Source organism: Corapipo altera, unplaced genomic scaffold (assembly GCF_003945725.1).
Source record: "Corapipo altera isolate COAL_440 unplaced genomic scaffold, ASM394572v1 1, whole genome shotgun sequence".
Lineage (NCBI taxonomy): Eukaryota > Metazoa > Chordata > Aves > Passeriformes > Pipridae > Corapipo > Corapipo altera.
Window position 1 is genome coordinate 41039220 of NW_020884873.1, and position 19872 is coordinate 41059091.

General features: G+C 35.9%; 1 protein-coding gene across 2 annotated transcripts in view; it reads right to left on the bottom strand.

Moving 5' to 3' along the window:
* BMT2 (base methyltransferase of 25S rRNA 2 homolog) overlaps positions 1-19872 on the bottom strand; it is a 36397-nt gene continuing 16525 nt past the window's right edge. For both annotated transcript variants that reach the window (XM_027658339.1, XM_027658333.1), the window contains exons 3-5: positions 14899-15072; positions 7826-7940; positions 1-3067 (exon numbers count right to left, since the gene is read on the bottom strand). In XM_027658339.1, the coding sequence (XP_027514140.1) occupies positions 2438-3067; positions 7826-7940; positions 14899-15072 (919 nt within the window). In that variant the 3' untranslated portion in view covers positions 1-2437. The remainder of the gene's footprint in view (positions 3068-7825; positions 7941-14898; positions 15073-19872) is intronic.

Consider the following 19872-nt stretch of genomic DNA (forward strand, 5'->3'; position numbering starts at 1 on the left):
TTTTCAGTTTTTCAGATGTTTTTTAATAAATGTGCTTTGTTCTGAAAAAGTAGTGACATAAAAGACAACAGAAATGCAAATACATATTTTCTTCATTTTCCTCTCCAGCACCTTAAGAATGAGAGATCTCTTGCACATGCATAATTTTCAAATATTTCATAACCTAGAAATATTCTTCTTGAACCAAAGCCAAATATACAACAACTCCTGATACCTCCACTTTATTATTCAGGGAGGTATAAGTATTTATGTAAATCCCACTTTCTTCCTCCACCACAATCTACTGTCCCTTGTGAAAAAAAATAATACAAACCAAAACAAAAAAGGAAAAAAACCCCAAACAAACAAACCACAAAACCAAACCACCAATGAACTCACTTCGGGTATTTAGAATGATAGTCAAGAAAACCAAGCTGTTATTAATCTCGGGTCCCTAACCCACAATGTTGTCACAAACCTGTCAAAAAGGTTTAAAGTTTGAATGTTAGTATTTTAAACCATTTTGAGGGGGGATAAATCTTAATCTGAATTGCCTTTTTTTTGGTATTAATCACAAACCAATTTACATTAGTCAATGCCAACATATATGTTTTGTGAATCGGGACTCTTGTATATCTAAACATAATTCTTTTTTTCATCAAAATATAATTGTTTGGTTTGTATTACTATATCATTTAGATTGAATAACAAATTTGAATCAGGTATTTGGGAATGCTTTAAATTCAAGAAGAGACACAAAAAGCTTATGTTAAAAAATACAGCACCATAGTCCAGACCACATTTGAGTGTAAGCTAGACCAATGCTGATTACTCTATGCAGGAAATAGTATAAAAGAAAAACAGGTAGGTTAAAGTGTGAAAGTTTCAGTGCAAAATTCAGTGGAAGGAGTAAGTTTCATTTTCGTAGCAACCACTGTAAAATCCACACTACAACTTCAGTTTATCTGGTAACTTCTGTATTATAACTACAAAACGTCAGGTTAATATGGTATGTTTCCTCACAACCACCTGTGAAACTATATTAGTATTTTTTACCAATTTGCTGAAGTTGGACTTAAAACCATAATGTGGCACCTAGTTCAATTCATTTATTAGGCACTTACATATGAATTTAACAGCCTAACATTCAAATCTGAAAATTCTGTCCATTAGTTTTAAATGGAGGGAAATCTAAGCTAAACTCATAATGAATCCTCCTTTATTTTAACCACTGAACAGAATTGGTTTTTCTTGCAAAAACCCAGAGATTTATTACACAAGTTAAAATAGATGTAAAAATAGATGTAACAGATGTAAAAATAGATGTTCCATCTCCTTCCAGTGTAGACCAGTTCTCAGTCAGCTATGGAGTTTTTATTTAACTGAACAGAAGATTTTTGGGTCCTAATAAGCAAACAAATGGTGTATGTTAACTTCACATGTGTGGTCTTAATACATGGCTTTATGCAAATATGTATATCCTTGAAAAACTTGTATGATTATGTTCCTTTTTACAAAATCAGTCTGTAGTTACCAGAAAACTTAGGAGGTCTACAAACAAGGACAATTCAAGAAAAAGTTGTTTGGTTTTAAATGCATAAATAATTTACTTTAAAACATGACAAAACCCACCCTGTCTCCCCAAAAAACACAGTCAAGTGAATACAGAATACCGTAATTGGGGAAATACTGATATATGTTAGTGCTTGTACACTCATAAAATTGCAAAAACATATTCCAGCTCTGAAGTGAAACATAATTGTCTAGACGTACCATACTTCTCTGGGGGGAAAAGCCTCTTCAGAAATCTCATGTCTAACTGCTATTTATGCAGTGAAATTCCACATGTATAACTATGGATGAATATATTCCAGTATTTTGGTGTTATCTCAAGAGGGCTGCAATAAACATAAAATCAAATGTGCAAGCATTATAGTTTCTCCAGCCCAGGCTTAACCAGAGTGAAACAAATTTTGGAAAAAAAGTTTTGTTCCATGATTAGAGAAGGGACATTTATAACCAAGTGTCTTAACCTATCTGCACATTTAATTAAAGTGCAAATTATTTCTTCCTACATATACTTCTCAAAGCCCACCAACTCCAGTGCCTTAAGCTCAACCACACTGAGTTAAAATACTGAAACAACATTTAACAAATTAAATAGAATTCACACTTCACAGCACTAAAGAAAAGAATGGTACCTTTCTGGAAAAAAATTAGTGACACAAATCTAAAGAAAGTAACAGCAATTTATGCTATGACATCAGTCATTTGCATAAAACTTGTATTTTTTCACTTTCATACAAGAATAAATTTTAAAATTCAAAAGTAGAAAAAAATAGCAAACTCTGTAAACCTTTGCATTTTCTTTATGCAAACCATTTTTGTGTGTTGAGCCCATGTTAGTATAGCAAAATTAGTTAAGCAAGAGGTTTGAAAGGGCATTTCAACAACTACATTAACTTAGAAGCAATATAGGATCTTCTAGCTCATAGAAAGGAATTGAACTAGACTGGCTTTCTCCAGAGTCTGAGTCGTAAGGAGCATCAGGCAGCTCCATAAAACCGTAAGCTAGCTGTTCGTCTTCTGTATCTGATCGAACATAGCAGGAAGTGTTGGAATACTCCTCATCCTCTATACTGTTGAAATCCTGTGGGATATACAACATTCCTGGGTAGTTCCTGCTAACTAAGTCACTGGTTGTTTGCAGGGAAGTTTTTCTAAATGCCATCAGGTGCATGTGAGAAAACTTAGAATACTTGAAGCGTTTAAACCCCAAGGACTCTATGGCAATTTTCCAGCTTTTCATCATCATAGCCCGGCGATTCTGGTGAGATGAATCAGGAGTTATTACAAGCAATAAGCCATTTAATACGAGAAGTTCATGTGCCTTCTTGCAGCATATCCATCGTTGGTAGGGTGATGGAAAGTAAGAAAGGAGGAGTGAGAAAACGACGACATGGAACAGTTCTCCAGGTAGAGAATCAATGGGATTTTTCAGTTGCTTAAGAAAGGCATCTATAGCATCTTGTGCCAGTTGGAGAGGCTGCTGAATTTGAAGATTCAGGAAGTCACATTTGTATACGCTCTGGTAGAATAACAAAAACAGAAAACCAAGCACCAAGGTTAGTTTAAAGAGCAAACACAACCAAGACCCACAGAAAAATCAATGACCTCTCAGTTCCCTTGAGGAAATGTCAAGCCTGCTGAACATTCCTCTTACTATTAAATCAAGCAATCTAAAAGAAAAATTTAACACACATGCAAAATTTTAGATGTGCAGTATTTTACTAGAGATTTGATAGCTGAGAACTGTTAATATAAAAAAAATATTTAGCTCAAATAGAAAAAGTATCAATTCAGCTATCTCAAAAATGATTTAAGAACTCAGATAAGCCTATACTGCTTTTTTTATATCCAGGTGCTGAAAGCCTTTTGTAGGAAATAAGTAATTAGAAACTAAATTTGAGACCTCAGTATTTTCTACCAGTTCTTTAAAAAGAATCCAAGGAACTTAGTAGTTTGGTCACTTGGGAAAAAAGTGTCATTCTTTACTAGTACAGAAATAAAGAATGGTGAGGCAATATCCATTATAAAGTTACAGAACACTGACTGCTTTGCAGCAGTGGTATAGGTACATGTTTTAACTTTGCTGTAAATGCAAAGTGTAGTGGTAAACATTTGGGCAATTATCAAAATAAGGTAAGGACTAGAAATCGTTGTACGCTCAAGCTGTCAAAGACAGGAAATGACAGCACAATACAACATACAGAAGAGTAAATTCTTAGCATCCTTAATCACAAAGCACTCAAAAATTAAAGCATGCTATTTAATGAATTTAAGTTTTGACTTAATTTATATCATCAAAACCTGGGACTGACTTTCCATAAAAATGTATTAAAATGTATTAAAATATAAAGTTTTGATCTGATAGCAAAAAAAAAAAATTATTAATGCCTAGAGAATGTGCAGTGAATGACACTAAACAGGTAAGTGAATGTCAAAGCAGACACAAAACACTCTGTGGAGCATATCTGAAAGGTTACACCTGCTGCATTTTAATACCATGAAAATATTTGTAATGTGTTTTATGAAACAATATTAAAAAAAGATTACTAGAACACTATTGCAGAGGTGTTCATTAAAGAACTGTTATGTACAATTGTTTCCAAGTACAAGATAATGTAATTTCTTTATATACATAAAGAAAAAATGTAATTTGGTTATATAAAATCACAATCTCTCCTGAGAGTGAGCAGAAAATTAGAAAAAGTAATCAATGTTAAAAAAAATCTGAGATTTACTTTTCCATTAGCTTTAATCTTGGCCTTCAATATGTAAAAATCAAGAAAAAGATTTGCATTATGTGGCTACAACCAAGAAATTTTAATTGCAATCATTATACTTGCAGGGCTGTATTACGTTTCCTTGTAATACTTAGAATAGGAAATTAACAGTAGCAATTTCATGATATCCTTTTAAGTTTTAAAAGAAGCATTTGAAAACTAATTGTTCAGAGTGACATGCCAACTTTACTTAGAACTTCAAAACTTAAAAGACTTAAAAAGTTAGTGGTTACACAAATACAGTTGAAAAAACAATTTAGACTGCAAGTATTTCTGAGTAGTGGAGAAATACAAAGCAGTTATGCAGAAATAATGTTAAAGGCAGTTTCAGGACTAAAGTATGTTTCGAGTGGACTTGGAATTCTGTAGGCAGTTTTAGGACAAAAATGCCGCTAAACTGGAGTTTGCTACTAAACTCTAGATAGGGAAGTCTTGAACTGATGTTAAAGTCCTCACAGATACTGAAACACCACTCATATCTCAGTGGATCTGCTGACATTTAGGAACACAATCCTACTTATGAGAATAATTTTCCCAGATATTTCACAAAATATTCTGAGTTGGAAGGGACCCTCAAGGATCATTGAGATATATATTCTAATTTTTAATTCCAGTACACTTCCAAACTCTTTTTTTTTGTCTCAGACTGTATTTACTCCAATACAACATCTGCTGCATATTCAGCATGTTTTGCAGCAGTATGAAATTTTACTTGGATTTTCCCAAAGTGAAGATTCTCCCTTCATTTCAATATTTTCTTTTTTTTTTGTGGACAAATTAAACTCCTCTAAGAAAACAACCACTGATTCTGGACTATCTGTGTTTTAGGTAAAATGTTTGAAGGAATAGCCAAGAAAGACTCTAGGTTGTGTCAGATTACCCCAGCCTTAGTTTCCCTCCTCCTAGTTTCTAATACTGCATGTTTCCCTCAGTGTACCTTACACCAAGACACTGGAAATGGGTACACACTGTCTAGCTAAAGGAAATATTAATCTTTTCTTGGTGCAGTTCCCCAGTCTCTCTCAAAACTCAAAACCTTTTAATGGAAATATATTTCCATATTCATATATCTACAGTTTACATTCTTTGTACACAAAAGAGATGCTAACATTTTGAAGACATTAATCCATTTGTTATGTAACTAACATTCCAGTTCCTCTCCTAGTATTTCCACAATTATATCCTTCTTATTCCTCAAATTAACTTAATTATTTTACTCAACTACTTAGTCTATATCCAAAGCATTTCTATATGCAGAAAGTGGATTAATCTACTTCTATTAAAGAAGGAATTATTTAACCCTCTACAAAACATTATTCAAGACACTGACTCTATAAGAAGACTCTGTACTTAAACATGTTTCAAAGAGTACTTTGGCATCTTGCCTAAGAGATCTGCTAAATCAGAAAATGTTACCAGTTCTTCTATTCTCAGCTTCTACCACAAGTTATCAGATCAATTTTTCAGGTCAGAAGATGGTTTTAACTACCATAGCAAACCTCTAGCTATTATTTAAAAAATCTTAAATCAGTTCACCCAACTGCTGGCCTAAAGATAAATTTATTCAGGAGGTTATGGTGCTGATGCAGCCCATAGAAGAGTCATCTTCAAAACATCAGGGCTTATTAATTCTGTTTTGGAGGTAGGCCTAAGCTTATTCTAGCACATGCATTTGACTGTGCAAACCGTACTCCATGTCACTCCAAGAACACTTGCTACTAGGTTTCAAGGTGCCCTGAACATGCCAAAGTACCCAAAAGAATGGAATAAGTTAGTCAGCCAGAGAGAGGCCTCACAGTAAATATGTGTGTAGCTACATGTACAGTCACACTCTGGGAAGCTCCTATCATGAAGCTATAGTACTATGTCAGAAGACAAGAAATCAATTATCATTCCCTTGTAGTGAGAGTCTAAAGAACTGGTTAGTACACAGAAATTGCGTATGTTCCTCCACTAACTCTACAGAAGTTACCTTCATTTCCAACAATGTAGCTTTCTTATGAAAACAGAACGATAGACTAGATAGAAAAATATTAACTATGCATACCCAAAAATTAATGGTTAGGTTCAAACTATATAACTTTAGGTGCCTAGGCTCCCATTACAGTCACTGAAGAACTAGTCAATACAAAATCCAATTCATCTCACCATCAAACACCAGACATTTAGCTTTCACTATTTTTGATAGATCTCCACTAACTGTAATAAGAACTTAGAACTTGAGATGTAGACACTGAGGATCTATGTATCTTAGCTGGAAATTCACTTGCCATGTATTACCATTTTGGATGCTAGTGGCGGCCATTTCAGTGGCCTGTGTCTCTTGTACATGCTGTGCCATGCCCAACAGCCCTATGCAGATGTCCTACAGCCTCTGAAGTGGTGAAGGCAAGAACATTTGGGCAACTGATGCCTATTTTTCAAATTAGGCAAGATGGAGTCCACTTGAAGTTTGTGTTTTACATGAAACTAATATTGAACTGCTTTTAAAAGCAATTAATCAGACTCAGATTTTCAAATAACATCTTTCAGTATCTTTAAGCATATACACAAAATACAAATTAGGTGTTAGTGGACTAAACGTGGTAGCCACAACAAAATACCACACATTACACTGTAAACCACACTGCAGCAAATAAGAGAACATGGCTTTCAAGGTAACTGTGTTATTTTACTTGTACACTTCTTCTCACCTCTCCACTTCTAAAGAGGATTACCTTAGGCCAGAGATTTTAATAGAGTCTGATTTTAAACTGTAAGTGGTCAAGGTGTGTATGATCAAAGGCTTTTCTGTTTTCTGTCAGAAATGTATATCTGTGTCTTTTTCATTTTTATTCCACTTCATCATTTTGCTTGGTTGATAAATGTGATTAGCACTAACAAAAGTTGGGTCAAGAGCAGAAGACAGAAAGAACATATGATTACAGTAGAATTAATGCATTTGAGAACCTTACTACCTAGAGAAAATGAAGCAACTTACTCCATATGTGCTGATAAATTTGTCCTCTGGATTGTGAAAGTTCAATAATATTACTAGCAATAAATAGAAATGCTCCCTTATAACGCACTTCTGATTAGTAAAGCTCCCCAGAAAAACTCACCAACTACAGTCACTGATCATTTCCTTCCGTCAGCGAATGCAGCTTCTGAGAGGTTCTTGCCTAAGCGTAAGCCCACTTAAGTTTTATTTATGCCTTTTAAAATGCAAGGACTTATCTGAAATACCATTAAAGACAGCTACTAAAATTTTCCAATTTTAAGATTAAGAACGCCATTACAAAAGCATAGCTCTTGAAAAAAAATATTTTTAAAAGAAAACACAACTAGGGTTTAGAGCCTGTTCATGGGAAAGGATGTAGTAGGAGTGCCACAATTCCTATTATAGCACAGATATTTTGAAAACATACTTAAGTATTAAATATACTTTTTGCATAGTAATTTTGAGACATTCTAAAAATCTGAGAATCAACTTTATATTAAATTCAGCAAACATTACATACCTCAACAGCTGGAACAATGTCTATGCCAACTGTCAGAAATTCTTCAAACTTCAGAAATGGATTAAAGCAGCTACCAACATCAAGTAATCTGATCTTTCCCAAGGAGTGAAGGAACCTAAGAAGCAGCAAGAATTCAGTTTTATCAAATGTTATTTTTAAAACTATATTCTCAATTACAATTTCAGATAGTTAGTGCAAAAAATTCTCACAGAACACCATAGTAGTGACTAATAGAAGTGAATGTCTTATGTCAGTTGCTGGATACCTAAAGAACCAAGCTCCTTCAGTAAAAGCAGTTGGTGCTCAATCAGAAGAGTCTTGTTCAGAGCAGCTGTAATATTATTAATTTGTGTACTTGTAGTAAGTAAATAAAAAGGCAAATCGTGTGTCCATTAGACAGGCTTTCTCTTATTGCTTTGTGTTTCTTACTTACCTTTTTTGTGGTATTTATTGGTGTTGAAGTCATACTACACATCAGAGTTAAAACTGCAGGAGTTGAAAAGGGAAACTGGCAACACTATGAACTATGTAGTTGACAATTCCATTTTAAAGGGCATCTGAAGTCAAGTGGCATAATTGGTTTCATGAAGACAAGAAAACACATTCCAAGGTAAAAAACCCAACAACTATAAATGAAAGCATTCAGTTATTCCTTGCAAATTTAAAACAATATTTTATTTGCTTTATGTTAGCTAATTTTTAACAGATGACTGCTGGAGGTTTACTCCAATTCTGTTCCCAATGGATGCTGTGAAAGTGCTAGATCAGTCCATGCAGAGTCACAAACATAAAAACTAGCTGTTCAAGTTGTAGAGAAGTTATTCTAAACATTTAAATGAAATGAAGTATCTCCTCAAAACTACTAAGGGGGGAAAAAGTCTATTCCATGTCATGCATTCAATTTTCTTTTTGAGAATCCAAAAGGTTTTTAATGAGAAACAGTCAAAAACAGCCATCTAGTTTAGGAAAGAGGGTCCTAAATCAGAGTACTTCTGAACTACTCTAAAATGAAGATTTATCCTGTAAGAATTCTGGAGAATATCTGCCACTGTGTGATAACCCTATTCGAGGTGAAATTATAAATAAGAAGGCCAATATCTCTAAGGCTAAACACTTAAATATGCTATCAAACAACGAAGGTAAAAAAAAAAGGGGAGGGGGGATTAACTTGAGAAATCATGACTTCATTACTTACTCCTTAGACTGATAGAAAGAAGTTGACATACTGCTAAAGACACTTGAATAGACAATGGTGTTCCAGAATGCTACAGAGATGCACACATACCCTTTCAAAACTTCATGGGAAATGAAAAACGACAAACAAAAACCCCACACTGAATAACTGGCCCATCATCTTCTCAAACAGATTCCAAAACTTACTGAGTTAAAAAAACAGAGAGGTGATCAGAAAGAAAACAGCAGACTGAAGAAACAAAAAGAGGACATTCTTGTACTGTCTGGTAGAAGTCCCCATTACAGCACAGCAGAAGATATGTTACAGGCTGGCAAATGAGATTTGCCTTTTCTTTGGAAGCTCTGATGTCACCTATGACCAAATGGAAAACCAATCTGAAATGCCTTTATGAAGATAAAGACACCATTGTTCTTTTCTTGAAGCTAAATACATAGTTTAAGAAAAAAAAAAAAGAAAAAGATGTGTGGCAACTTTTGAGGATAGTGACTGCGGACTTACCTCTGAAAGCATTCTTACCTTCTAAAGGATAGCCTCCTTTACCAAGGCCCAGAGTAACATTCGTGGTCTTCAAGTTTGCAACAACAGGCATTTTTTTCATGACTAAGGCAGTTACTACCATATATAATGTAGCATCAGGTAACATCAATGCACCTGTACAGAAGTACTGGCAATCAGCTGTCTTGTCATTGTTTAAAGGTTTTGCCTTGTCCTGATACTTATCTAACCTGATATGCTGCACTCTTGAAAGAATTAGAATGTTGCACTCAGTTATCATGAATATTAAGAACTCAGCTGTTACATATCCTACAATCAAAGACACATTTTTTATTTTCCTTGCATTCTGAATTTAGAGACCCCTGCTGCTTATTCTTTCTTTGCAATTGCAAAAAAACAGTAAATGCTGGAGTTAAACAATTCTTTTCCAGTCCACATGTACAGACTCTACACTCATCTGTTCTATAAAGCATAACTTGATGACTGCATCCACATAATTAAAAAAAAAAGAAAAAAAAGAAGAATACATACAGCACTACTACTACCACCCAACAGTTTTGAGCTCTTTCTATTAGATTATTTAAAGGGCTGCCTCTAAAAAATTTCCATGATGATTTGTAACATATTAGAACATCCAAACTCCATTAATAGAGGCAAACAAAGTTACAGCTTTCACAGGGACTTCACGGAGAAGAGAACAGTAATAAACCTTCCAGTAAGCAAATGCTTTTTGCTTCAAGTTTCTGTAGCCAAAACCAATTGTCATCTCTTGTCATGTTTCTGGGAAAGAGTCAGCCCTAGAGAGATAGATAACTTCAAAAAACTTTCAGAAACAGATCTGCAGGGCCAGTGGAGTCCAACCAAGCCATGGCGGTACTCATAGCAACAACAAAGCAGTAAGGAATACTGCAGAAAAAAAAAGCCTTTAAGCAACAATAAAGAGATCTAGGCTCTCTGGGCTCCTTCCAGACTCCCAGTCACCTCCCAGAGAGAGGATGTTGGAGAAGCAAGAGAAAACATCTTGTTGCATTTGGCAGAATAATAATACCAAGTTTAAGTATTTTGCTTCTATATGGAAGAGAAGACATCCAGGACTTACTTCTCTCAAAATACCACCATGACCAAGGCAAACAATGCTAAAATTATCTTTAAGTTAAAACTGCAAACATTACCAAGCTACTCCGTAAGTCAGTACCAAGTGTGATTTCAGAATGAAGATGACAGCAACAATGTTTCCAAGCTTTGATAACAATAACACTGTAATCTGTGCAACAGGAATTTGGAGAGTGTTGAGGCAGATCCTGGTGGCCATAAATCACAAATGTGGACTGAGGTCAAGTAGTGTCTTTTCCCATATAAGGGTAGTACAAGACTTCTCAGACCAGCATACCCCCTTGTCTATCACATGGAGACACTAATGGCAGATTCTCACCCATTCAAACACAAAAATGTATGTCTTCATATGTTTGTGCTCCATATGAGAGTCCAATACGGTAACAACAAATCAACAGACATGTGGGACCACAGCAAACATAACAAGAGGGAACATGGCTCTACCGTGCAGAGAAAACTTCCCATAAAAAGGAGAGACAGACTCTAGAGATCTAAACATTTTCCTTTAAAGTGTTCAATGAAATAGAACAAAATTAAGCCTCACAACCCAGAACCATCTAATTTCCAGAAGAGCCCACTTCACCTATGGTAGAGTGAAGAAAATCACGATGATGTATTTATTCTGTCTTCCTATTTACAAAACCTGCATTCTTTGCTGCAGCATTATTTTTGACTGCTTAAAGGGGGACACTACTTCACACTACTACAGCATTGGAGCACATTTCTGGAAACCTACAACTCTGTATTCTGAACTAAGCAGAAGCAAGAACCTCCCATCTACACTAATAGACAACTAAGACATTTGATACAGGGCAAATTCACTCTGATAAGTGTGTCACATCTAAGGAGTCCTGTAGTCTATGTTCAGTATATAAATATACTTTGAAACCACAAAAGTAGCAGATTCAGATGCTCACTTGTGTTGCTTGTCAGGTTTTGCTGCCTCTTGGAATCCTGGTACAATGAATCACTTAGCAGCAATCCTCAGACTGCCAGTTATCAGTAGAAGCAGGATACTAATTAGGTGCTTGAAATAATTTTGAAACTATTAAGAAGCACTTAGATTCTGTTACCAAACGTACACAAAGAGCAAGGATCACTGATTCCGGTGGTCTGAAGATCCCAAGTTCAGATACCTACTTTGCAGAACTGTAACTCTTAAGTCAGATTCCTCAGTGAAACTGTAACTGTAATCTACGTGACAATCACTGACTCCAAAAGTCACTGACTTTGTTAGAAATGTACTCTTGCTGAATTCATTGTTAATCACCCTTCAATGTCCTGTTTCCTAATGATTTTCAGTCAAGGCAACATTAAAAACATGGGAAGTACTTTGCCACTACAAGCAATCTCCAAGCATATCTTGAATCCAAAGTTCTTTAATTGAGGTAGTAACATGCAGATAGAAAACCAAAATGCAAACAGCTAAACATCAGAAACTGGTAAAGAAGGAAACACAACCTGGAAAATCAGTGCATTTTAAATACATCCCACACTTGTTCAATTTAAAAACTTGTCCCTGCCCATAGCAGGGTGATGGGAACTAGATGATCTTTAAGGTCCCTTCCAAATCAAACAGATCTATGATTCTAACTTGATTGAATGAACAGCAGCTCTTGATTATTAGCCCATTTAAAAATGCTATTACTCAACTTAAAATCTATTAAAAAATCTATTATTCAACTAAGTGCTATGTACAGCTAAGTAACATTTTCTCTTGGAAGTAGATAAAAAGAGAACAATTACATGGCCATAAGAAAAGTCACCTAATCTCTGACACAATTCACTTCAAGTGCTGATGTCCTAGTTTACAGTTTTAAATTACTCTACTATTTATCAAGGATGGGATGGGGAAACAGTTCAGAAGCCCTATGCTGCTGCCAGAAGAGCAGAACCAAGATATATATCAGGTTCCGAGTGGTAACACTGGGAGGCCTCAAATCTTTCATAACATCCACATATAAAGATATCCAATGGGAAGGTCTGTCTTGCTGAGACACACATGAAAGAAGGAATGTATCTCAGAGGTGAAATCAGCATCTGAGAAGAATCCATACTAAAAAGCAAGACTGCTCAATTTGACAGAAAAAGAGAAATAATACTCAAAAAGAAAACAAAGGAGGGCCTGATTTACTGAAGGGAGGAGCTGTTAACCAGCACATAACAGCCACTTTTATCTTGCAAGATTGAGTCACTTAGATGCTCAGCTTCACAACAGATGCAGTTGTAATGTTAGAGACATTAAAATGTCTCTAATCACATGTAGAGAACTCATTCTGGGATGGAAGGAAGTACTGTGGACAATACCTTACTTTTCATATAGACAAAAGTAAAAAAAGTACTGCTCACATTAGTTATTTCTGAGAGAACTCATCAATTTTATTCTGGCAAAGAGGTGAGAAACATGAGCAACTGGAACTGGGTTCATCAAAGTAGCTGACTTTCTGATCTGCAGCAAACTTTGCACTTCTGGTTCCTACAATGTTTCCCACCATCACCTTTAAGAGCTGAGTGCCTACTTCTCTCCACTTCTCCCAGCATCTTTTTTACTAGATGGTGAACTTTTATTACCAAGCTACCTTTGCTCCTTACCAAGTACAGGACAGTCTCTCTATAATAATTTGTCAGTACAGGTAAGTTCAGGAAGAGTTCTTACCTGGTTTTAATACTACTTGAGAGAGGATTATATATGGAAGGAAAAAAATTATTGTCTTTATACTTACCAGAGTAAAACAAAAGAGTCACAGACTTAGTCATAACTATAGACAAACTCACAACTCCTAATTGTAATACTACATGATTGGCATGTAGATTAGACCACTTATACCTTGTTGATTTAAGGTCTGTACAGCTACTAAAAACCTTGCTATCATTTGTTGCTTACTCAGGTAAGTATTATAAAACTTGCTTTTGCCAAGAATGTCTTTATGTGCGTATACATTTTTAAAGTTTTGAGAATGAAAATAAAAATAATCATCACTCACTATATTAACAAATACTTTTAAAATAAGTTATAAAATTTCTCTATAACTACTTTCTATACACACTGGTCAGAACAAAAGGGAAGGCTACAGACTACTTGTAGCAAGAAGGAATTTGGGTGAAGTTAGCTCTGCAACAGCCACTATTAACTGTAGAAAGTATGAAGACAGAGTACATGCAAAGAGAGCATTAGTGCTTTTTGACAATGCCTCCCACTGGAAGACAAACGAGCTTTAAGTAGTGTATGATCATCAAACCTATTGATTTAAACAAACATGAGAGACACAAAAAATACCAGTTCCTAAGGACAAACATGTGCTTATAAAAACATCAGCAACTTGTTCATTCTTTTCCTAGCTGATACTACATCTAACTTCAAGTAAGTGCTGATCACAGAAGACATGCTACAATAATGAGAAAAAAAATCTCTTTACACAACAGAACAAAAACTCGGTACTGCAGGCAGTTCTAAGAACTGGTCTATAAAGAATATAAAACAAGTCATAAGTGTAGCATATACAGACTCTATGCTTATGCTTTCATTATTTCACTGTATTTGCAAAATATGATTTTTTTTCCCATCACACATGGAATAGCCACAAATACGACCCATATTATTTAGGAAAAAGAAACAGAGGGTGAGACTTCACTGAAATAATATAGTTAGTCCTGAACACCAAAAATAAAATTCTTACTTGAGTGAAGGTCATAAACAAAATTAAAACTGTTGTTAGGAAAATACCTCAAGGATACTACAACTTTTGCAGAGCCAGTCATCAGAAAGCTAGCACATTAAAAGTTAACGGTTGTAATTCAAAATTGCTTTTGAAGTATATAATTGGAATCAAGAGTTTCTCTGCAATTATTTATGAAGAGAAAGTTTTAAGTACTCTGATATTTACATTTTGGCACTTAGTACTTACATAAGCAATTGACTTTTCAACAGTGCTGAACAGCCATTAGATTCTAACTTAATTAACATCTCCCTTATTTCACCTCAAGGTTTAATATAAATTGCATTGCACACCAATGACATACTAAAGTGAAACTGCTCTAGCACTTAAATGAAGATGACTAAGTTGTCATTCTCAAGCAATTTTTTTTATGGCATCCACCAAAATATACTACAACATAAGTAGCTCTTGAAATGTATATATTCACATGAAAATGCCCTTTCTTAACTATTAAAAACACATCAGACTGATCTAATGAGTTTTGGGGAAAAATGTCAGGGTAAATTTTAAAACTCACAAAGGGGGAAAAAGTCTGGAAAACAAATAAAACTTACTCTTCTGTCATAGTTTCATGATTTGTCAAGCCAAAGTTTGGCAAAGGATCTTCAATCTTGGGAGTCTGAGGAACATTTAAAGCTGGAGTGGTCTTAGAAGCAAGAAGGGCTCTTTTCTCATCTTTCTCAAGCGCTTTTCTTTTTCCGCCATTCTGAAAATATTCTCGGCATACACTGAAAAAACAGAAAGAAAAGTTCCCCAGGAAAACTGAATGCTCTTTTTGGTCATTATTATAGGTAAGACATAAACCAAAGGTTTGAGAGATACAAGTGCTGTCAGCTTTTAAACAAATCTGGGTTTTACTGCAACTTTGGTAAACCAGCTTTAGAAAGGATGTGATACACCCAACAACACATCTGAAGTCCAGTGGTGGGTTTTTGTATTTTTTTTTTCCCCCCTCAAATTAGGCCGTAAGTCACAGTTGAGTAAACAGATTCAAGATAGTTTTATCTGGATAGACCTTTAAGCAAGACAGCAGAAGTCTTGTCAGAACACCACCAGAGAGTAAACTGCAGCTGTCACCTGAGCACCACAGTTCTCCACTATGGTGGGAAGAGTTATTAAATAGCTCCCTGTAAACACAGAGGATTTTGAAACATCTGTGTCTTGTCAGGCACATAATATGAGAGAAAAGAAACGCAATCCAGGCTTATGGGCTGACTTCCATTCATCAGTTTTCAATTTTAATTGAGTTTGCCTTGGCATTTTTTGTTTTTAACTAACAGATATCTGCAGTAGCTGTATCATTGTGGAAGACTTATTTTAGCTTTCAGTTTTCTCCCATATTTACTTTTCTTATAGGAATTGGAACAAAATAAACTAGTCATACTCGAAGAGAAATGTTAGCCAGTTTTAAGAAATTAACGTTACCAAAAAAGTTAAATTACACCTGCATACTTCAACCAGTAGTCAGCATTAGGGCATGAGAATAACTGAATTTCATCCAAAAACCAGAACTAGAACTGGTAACAATTTGTTGCTGTGCAATTAAAAAGCCTGACTCTCCCTTCAGAATGGAGTATTTTTAATTAGATGTACCAGTCAAGTGTTTGCATGGAAAGTTTAACAGAAACAGTACTTGTTTGAATAATGTTTTCCGAACAACCCACTTTTGTGATGCTTTCTTGAAACTCATTCCATTTTCCTCTAACAAAGCTGTAGAGGTTTGAAGGAACATTCCAGAAAACATAAATTCAAGGGTAGTATAGTAATATCTTATACAAAGCAGATTCAAGATAATGGTATTTCAGATAATAAATTCAGGAATGGACATGTTGGTATAATGCTGCATTTAAATCACAAATTGCAACAAGGACTGGGAATACATAGGCCTTATCCAAAGTTTTTATGGTATTTTAGGCACCAAATATACACCATATAAGGTGTGAAGGAAATGTGGTCCTACATCCCTGCTCAAGCAGGATCATCCTAGAGCACATTGCACAGGATTGTGTCCAGACAGTTCTTGAATATCTCCAGTGAGGGAGACTCCATGACCTCTCTGGGCAGCACAGTCACTCCCACAGTAAAGAATTTCTTCCTTATATTCAGGTGGAATTTCCTGTGTGTCAGTTTCTGTCCATTGCCTCTTGTCCTATAGAGCCTGGCTCCATCCTCCTGACACCGTCCCTTCAGATAAAGACACTGATGAGGTCCAGTCTCAGTCATCTCTTCTCAAGGCTGAACAGGCCCAGCTCCCTCAGCCTTTCCTCAAAAGAGAGATGCTCCAGTTCAGGCTGCAATACTACCAGACATATAGACTGTAAAACCATACCAACTCCATCCATTAGAGATTGCACATATGGAAAGACAACAGTTCTAAAATCAACAAAGTTAAAGCAGAAGGAGCCAGTCACTTAACTTGGCAGGAAAGAGAGTTAAAAAAAATCAATAAGCAAAAGAGAACCAAAGAAAAACACTTGAATTACTGCTGGTATGCTAATTAAAGTGTATTTTACACTATATTGGATTATTTATTTATAAACATGTGATCAATTTAGAACTATTTAGTTCTGTGTGTCATTTAGTAAAGAAAATGAAACTTGGAAAGAAAAATCTTTTTCCTCAATTTGTCAGCTATTGGTACCGCTTCATTAGCACCTTCCAGTCTCTTTATTCTTATTCTAAGTCTTTTCCTTATTACATCTCTTAAAACATCCAAAATCAATGGCAGTTTAAATAGTGTTATACTGCCATTGACACTTACATATAAGCCACAACACAGTTCACAACCTTGGGAGAATGTATTGTTTTTTATCTCCACTATTCATGTTATCAACCTTTTAATTCCCCAGAAGCTGGTAAACTGCCCAGCTTAACACTTAGTGAGCTGTTGCACAGGAGAACCACCTACTCATAAAGTACAGTATAAATTCCTCTTGTCACTGACAAGGCATTGTTTCCTCATTTTTGGTACTGATGCAAATCAGTACTTTTTCCATCCTTCTACCCCTGTCCATCATGTCAACTGAGTTCTCATAATTCTGTATTCTTCTCAACTGACCTTCCTCATCTGCACATAAGACACTACCAGAGTCAACCACAAGGAGAAGCATCTTCTACTCCTTGGTTTTCCCTGGTGGACAGAGGGCAAGAGCCACAGAAAGGCCCAAGAATGGATAAAATTCTTCATGTTCAGATCCTAGTCTGCATACCAGTGCAGTACCACAAAGTACAAAAAACCCTCTGGCCAAATCCACCTATCCAAACCAAAAAAACACCCAGGTCACAATGCACTTCATAACCACTGAGGGTTATCTCCTTTTATGCTTTTCTGAAGGCACAGTGCTTCTGGCATGATTACTGCATGTTGCCCTTTTGGCTCCTGAGCCTTCAGAGGAGCTGTCTATGTACTCCCCTTGTGGAACTGAACCACACACCCACTGTAGGGTAACAGTGAGCATGTGGGCAGGCACTGTGCTAGTAGCTAACCAGAAGTAATGCACTCTGTAGTTACCCCACAGTAACTTGCTGATGTAGTCACATGTTTAACTTCACGGCCTTTAAAAGCTGTCATTGGTCACTGGTTTTGAGTATGCAGTTATATAAGATTCTGCATTTAACAACTGTCTCAAGTAATGAACACAGCATCTCAATTATCTACAAAGAGAAAATTAAGGAATCTATTTTATAATTCTGAGAACTGACGTGGCTCCATTTTTAACTGACATTTAAACATTCAGTCTTTGATGACACAACATTAGGTCTACAATTAACATACCTGCTTGTGAAGAATTGTGCAATGTAAATGCTACCTGAGCTGACACTTGCTACAGTTCACACAAAATGTGAAAAAAGTATTTCAGGTCTAAACTGTTTTAAGTTTGCTGGCAGAGATTCAGGTCGGGTTTCTGGGTGAAGTGTGCAGTTCATGTTGTTGCTTTAAAAAGGAAACAAAAAAACCCAAACCTGTGTATTTCCTCAATGAAACTTGTTTTCCATAGTTCAAATCTCAAATGGTAAATAACCTGTTCAAGCTGAGCCCCCTACTCTGCCATGTGGGCTGGACACGTAAAGGAGGTCTCAGTAAAAGCCAATATGAATACTTAATATTGTGTTAATACTCTCCAGCAAGAAAAGAGAATCTTAGTTTTCAAAAAGAGTGATGACCAAACCTAAGCATTTCAATAGAATATATAAAGAAAAAAATGAGGGTGCCATTTCCAAAAAAACACTATATGAAATTTAAAAGCCGTGACAGAATTGGTAAATTAGCTCTTCTAAATTAAATTAAATTAAACTAAATTAAATGGCGTGGTCAACTTTTATCATGGCAAAAGGCAGTTTCTGATAGCTGTAATCTATGCTTGAGGATTTCAAGCACTCAGTTTTACTGGCTAACTGACACAGTCCATCTCTTTCCTTCTACTTTATAATGAGGAAAAGGTGAGCTTGACTCATGTTCCTTACAATATTTACTAACCAAAACCTAACACTGAAGACGACTTTCAGTGAGGACACAGAGAAATAACAAGCTTTCCTTCAGAGCTGAAAGGAATTCTGGACTTCCCATCATGGTTTCTGCCAGCAAAACATTTCTCCCCTCCTCCCACACGCTGAGGAACAAATTTATAAATGTCAACTGTCAGAGCTGCTAGCATGAAAAAAATAAAATTGTAAATGCTTCTACAGGTTTAACCCATCCACCTCCCAACATCCAAAGTGAAGGAAGGGAATGTCAATTGCCCTTGTACACATTAATCATACCTCTAAGAGCAGAAGTTTCCTTTGGAATGGAAAATATTTTGCGACTGTCATGCACACCCAGCTTCAGGCTAAGGAAATTCAGTATTCAGCATAGGTGAAAGCAGTAGGTTTCTCAATGTAAAGTGTTACAATTTTTTATCAGTATAATTATATTTTTTTAAACTTCAAGTTGAGAAACTTGTACACAATACATTTTTCCATTTTGTTTTTGATACTTGGTCTCAGTTCTAGGGTTTTGAGACATTTTCTTTTTGAGAAATGCAACTAGATCTGTAATCAGATGTTTCTCTGGTGGTGTGTCCACCCCAAGCCAGTTTCTGGAGGAAATATCTTTTATTATGAGAGGATTCAAAGCATTTGAAAATAGCCAGCAGTTATCATATGATCATTGCTCTAATTAGATCTAGTGTTCAACAAATAGATACGGTTTTGTCAGAACAAAGCAGTCATAGAATATCCTAACTTAGAAGGCATCCACAAGGATCACTTAAGTCCAACTCCTGGCCCAGCACAGGACAGCCCCAAGAACTACACCATGTGCCTGAGAGTATCGTCCAAATGCCTCTTGAACTCTGGCAGGCTTGGGGTTGTGACCACTTCCTAGGGAGCCTGTTCTAGTGCCCAACCACCCTCTGGGTGAAAAATCTTTTCCTAGTATCCAATCTAAACTCCCCTGACACAGCTTCATGACATTCCCTCAGGTCCTGTCACTGGTCATCACAGAGATCAGTGCCTGTCTCTCCTCTTCCCCTGATGAGGAAGTTGTA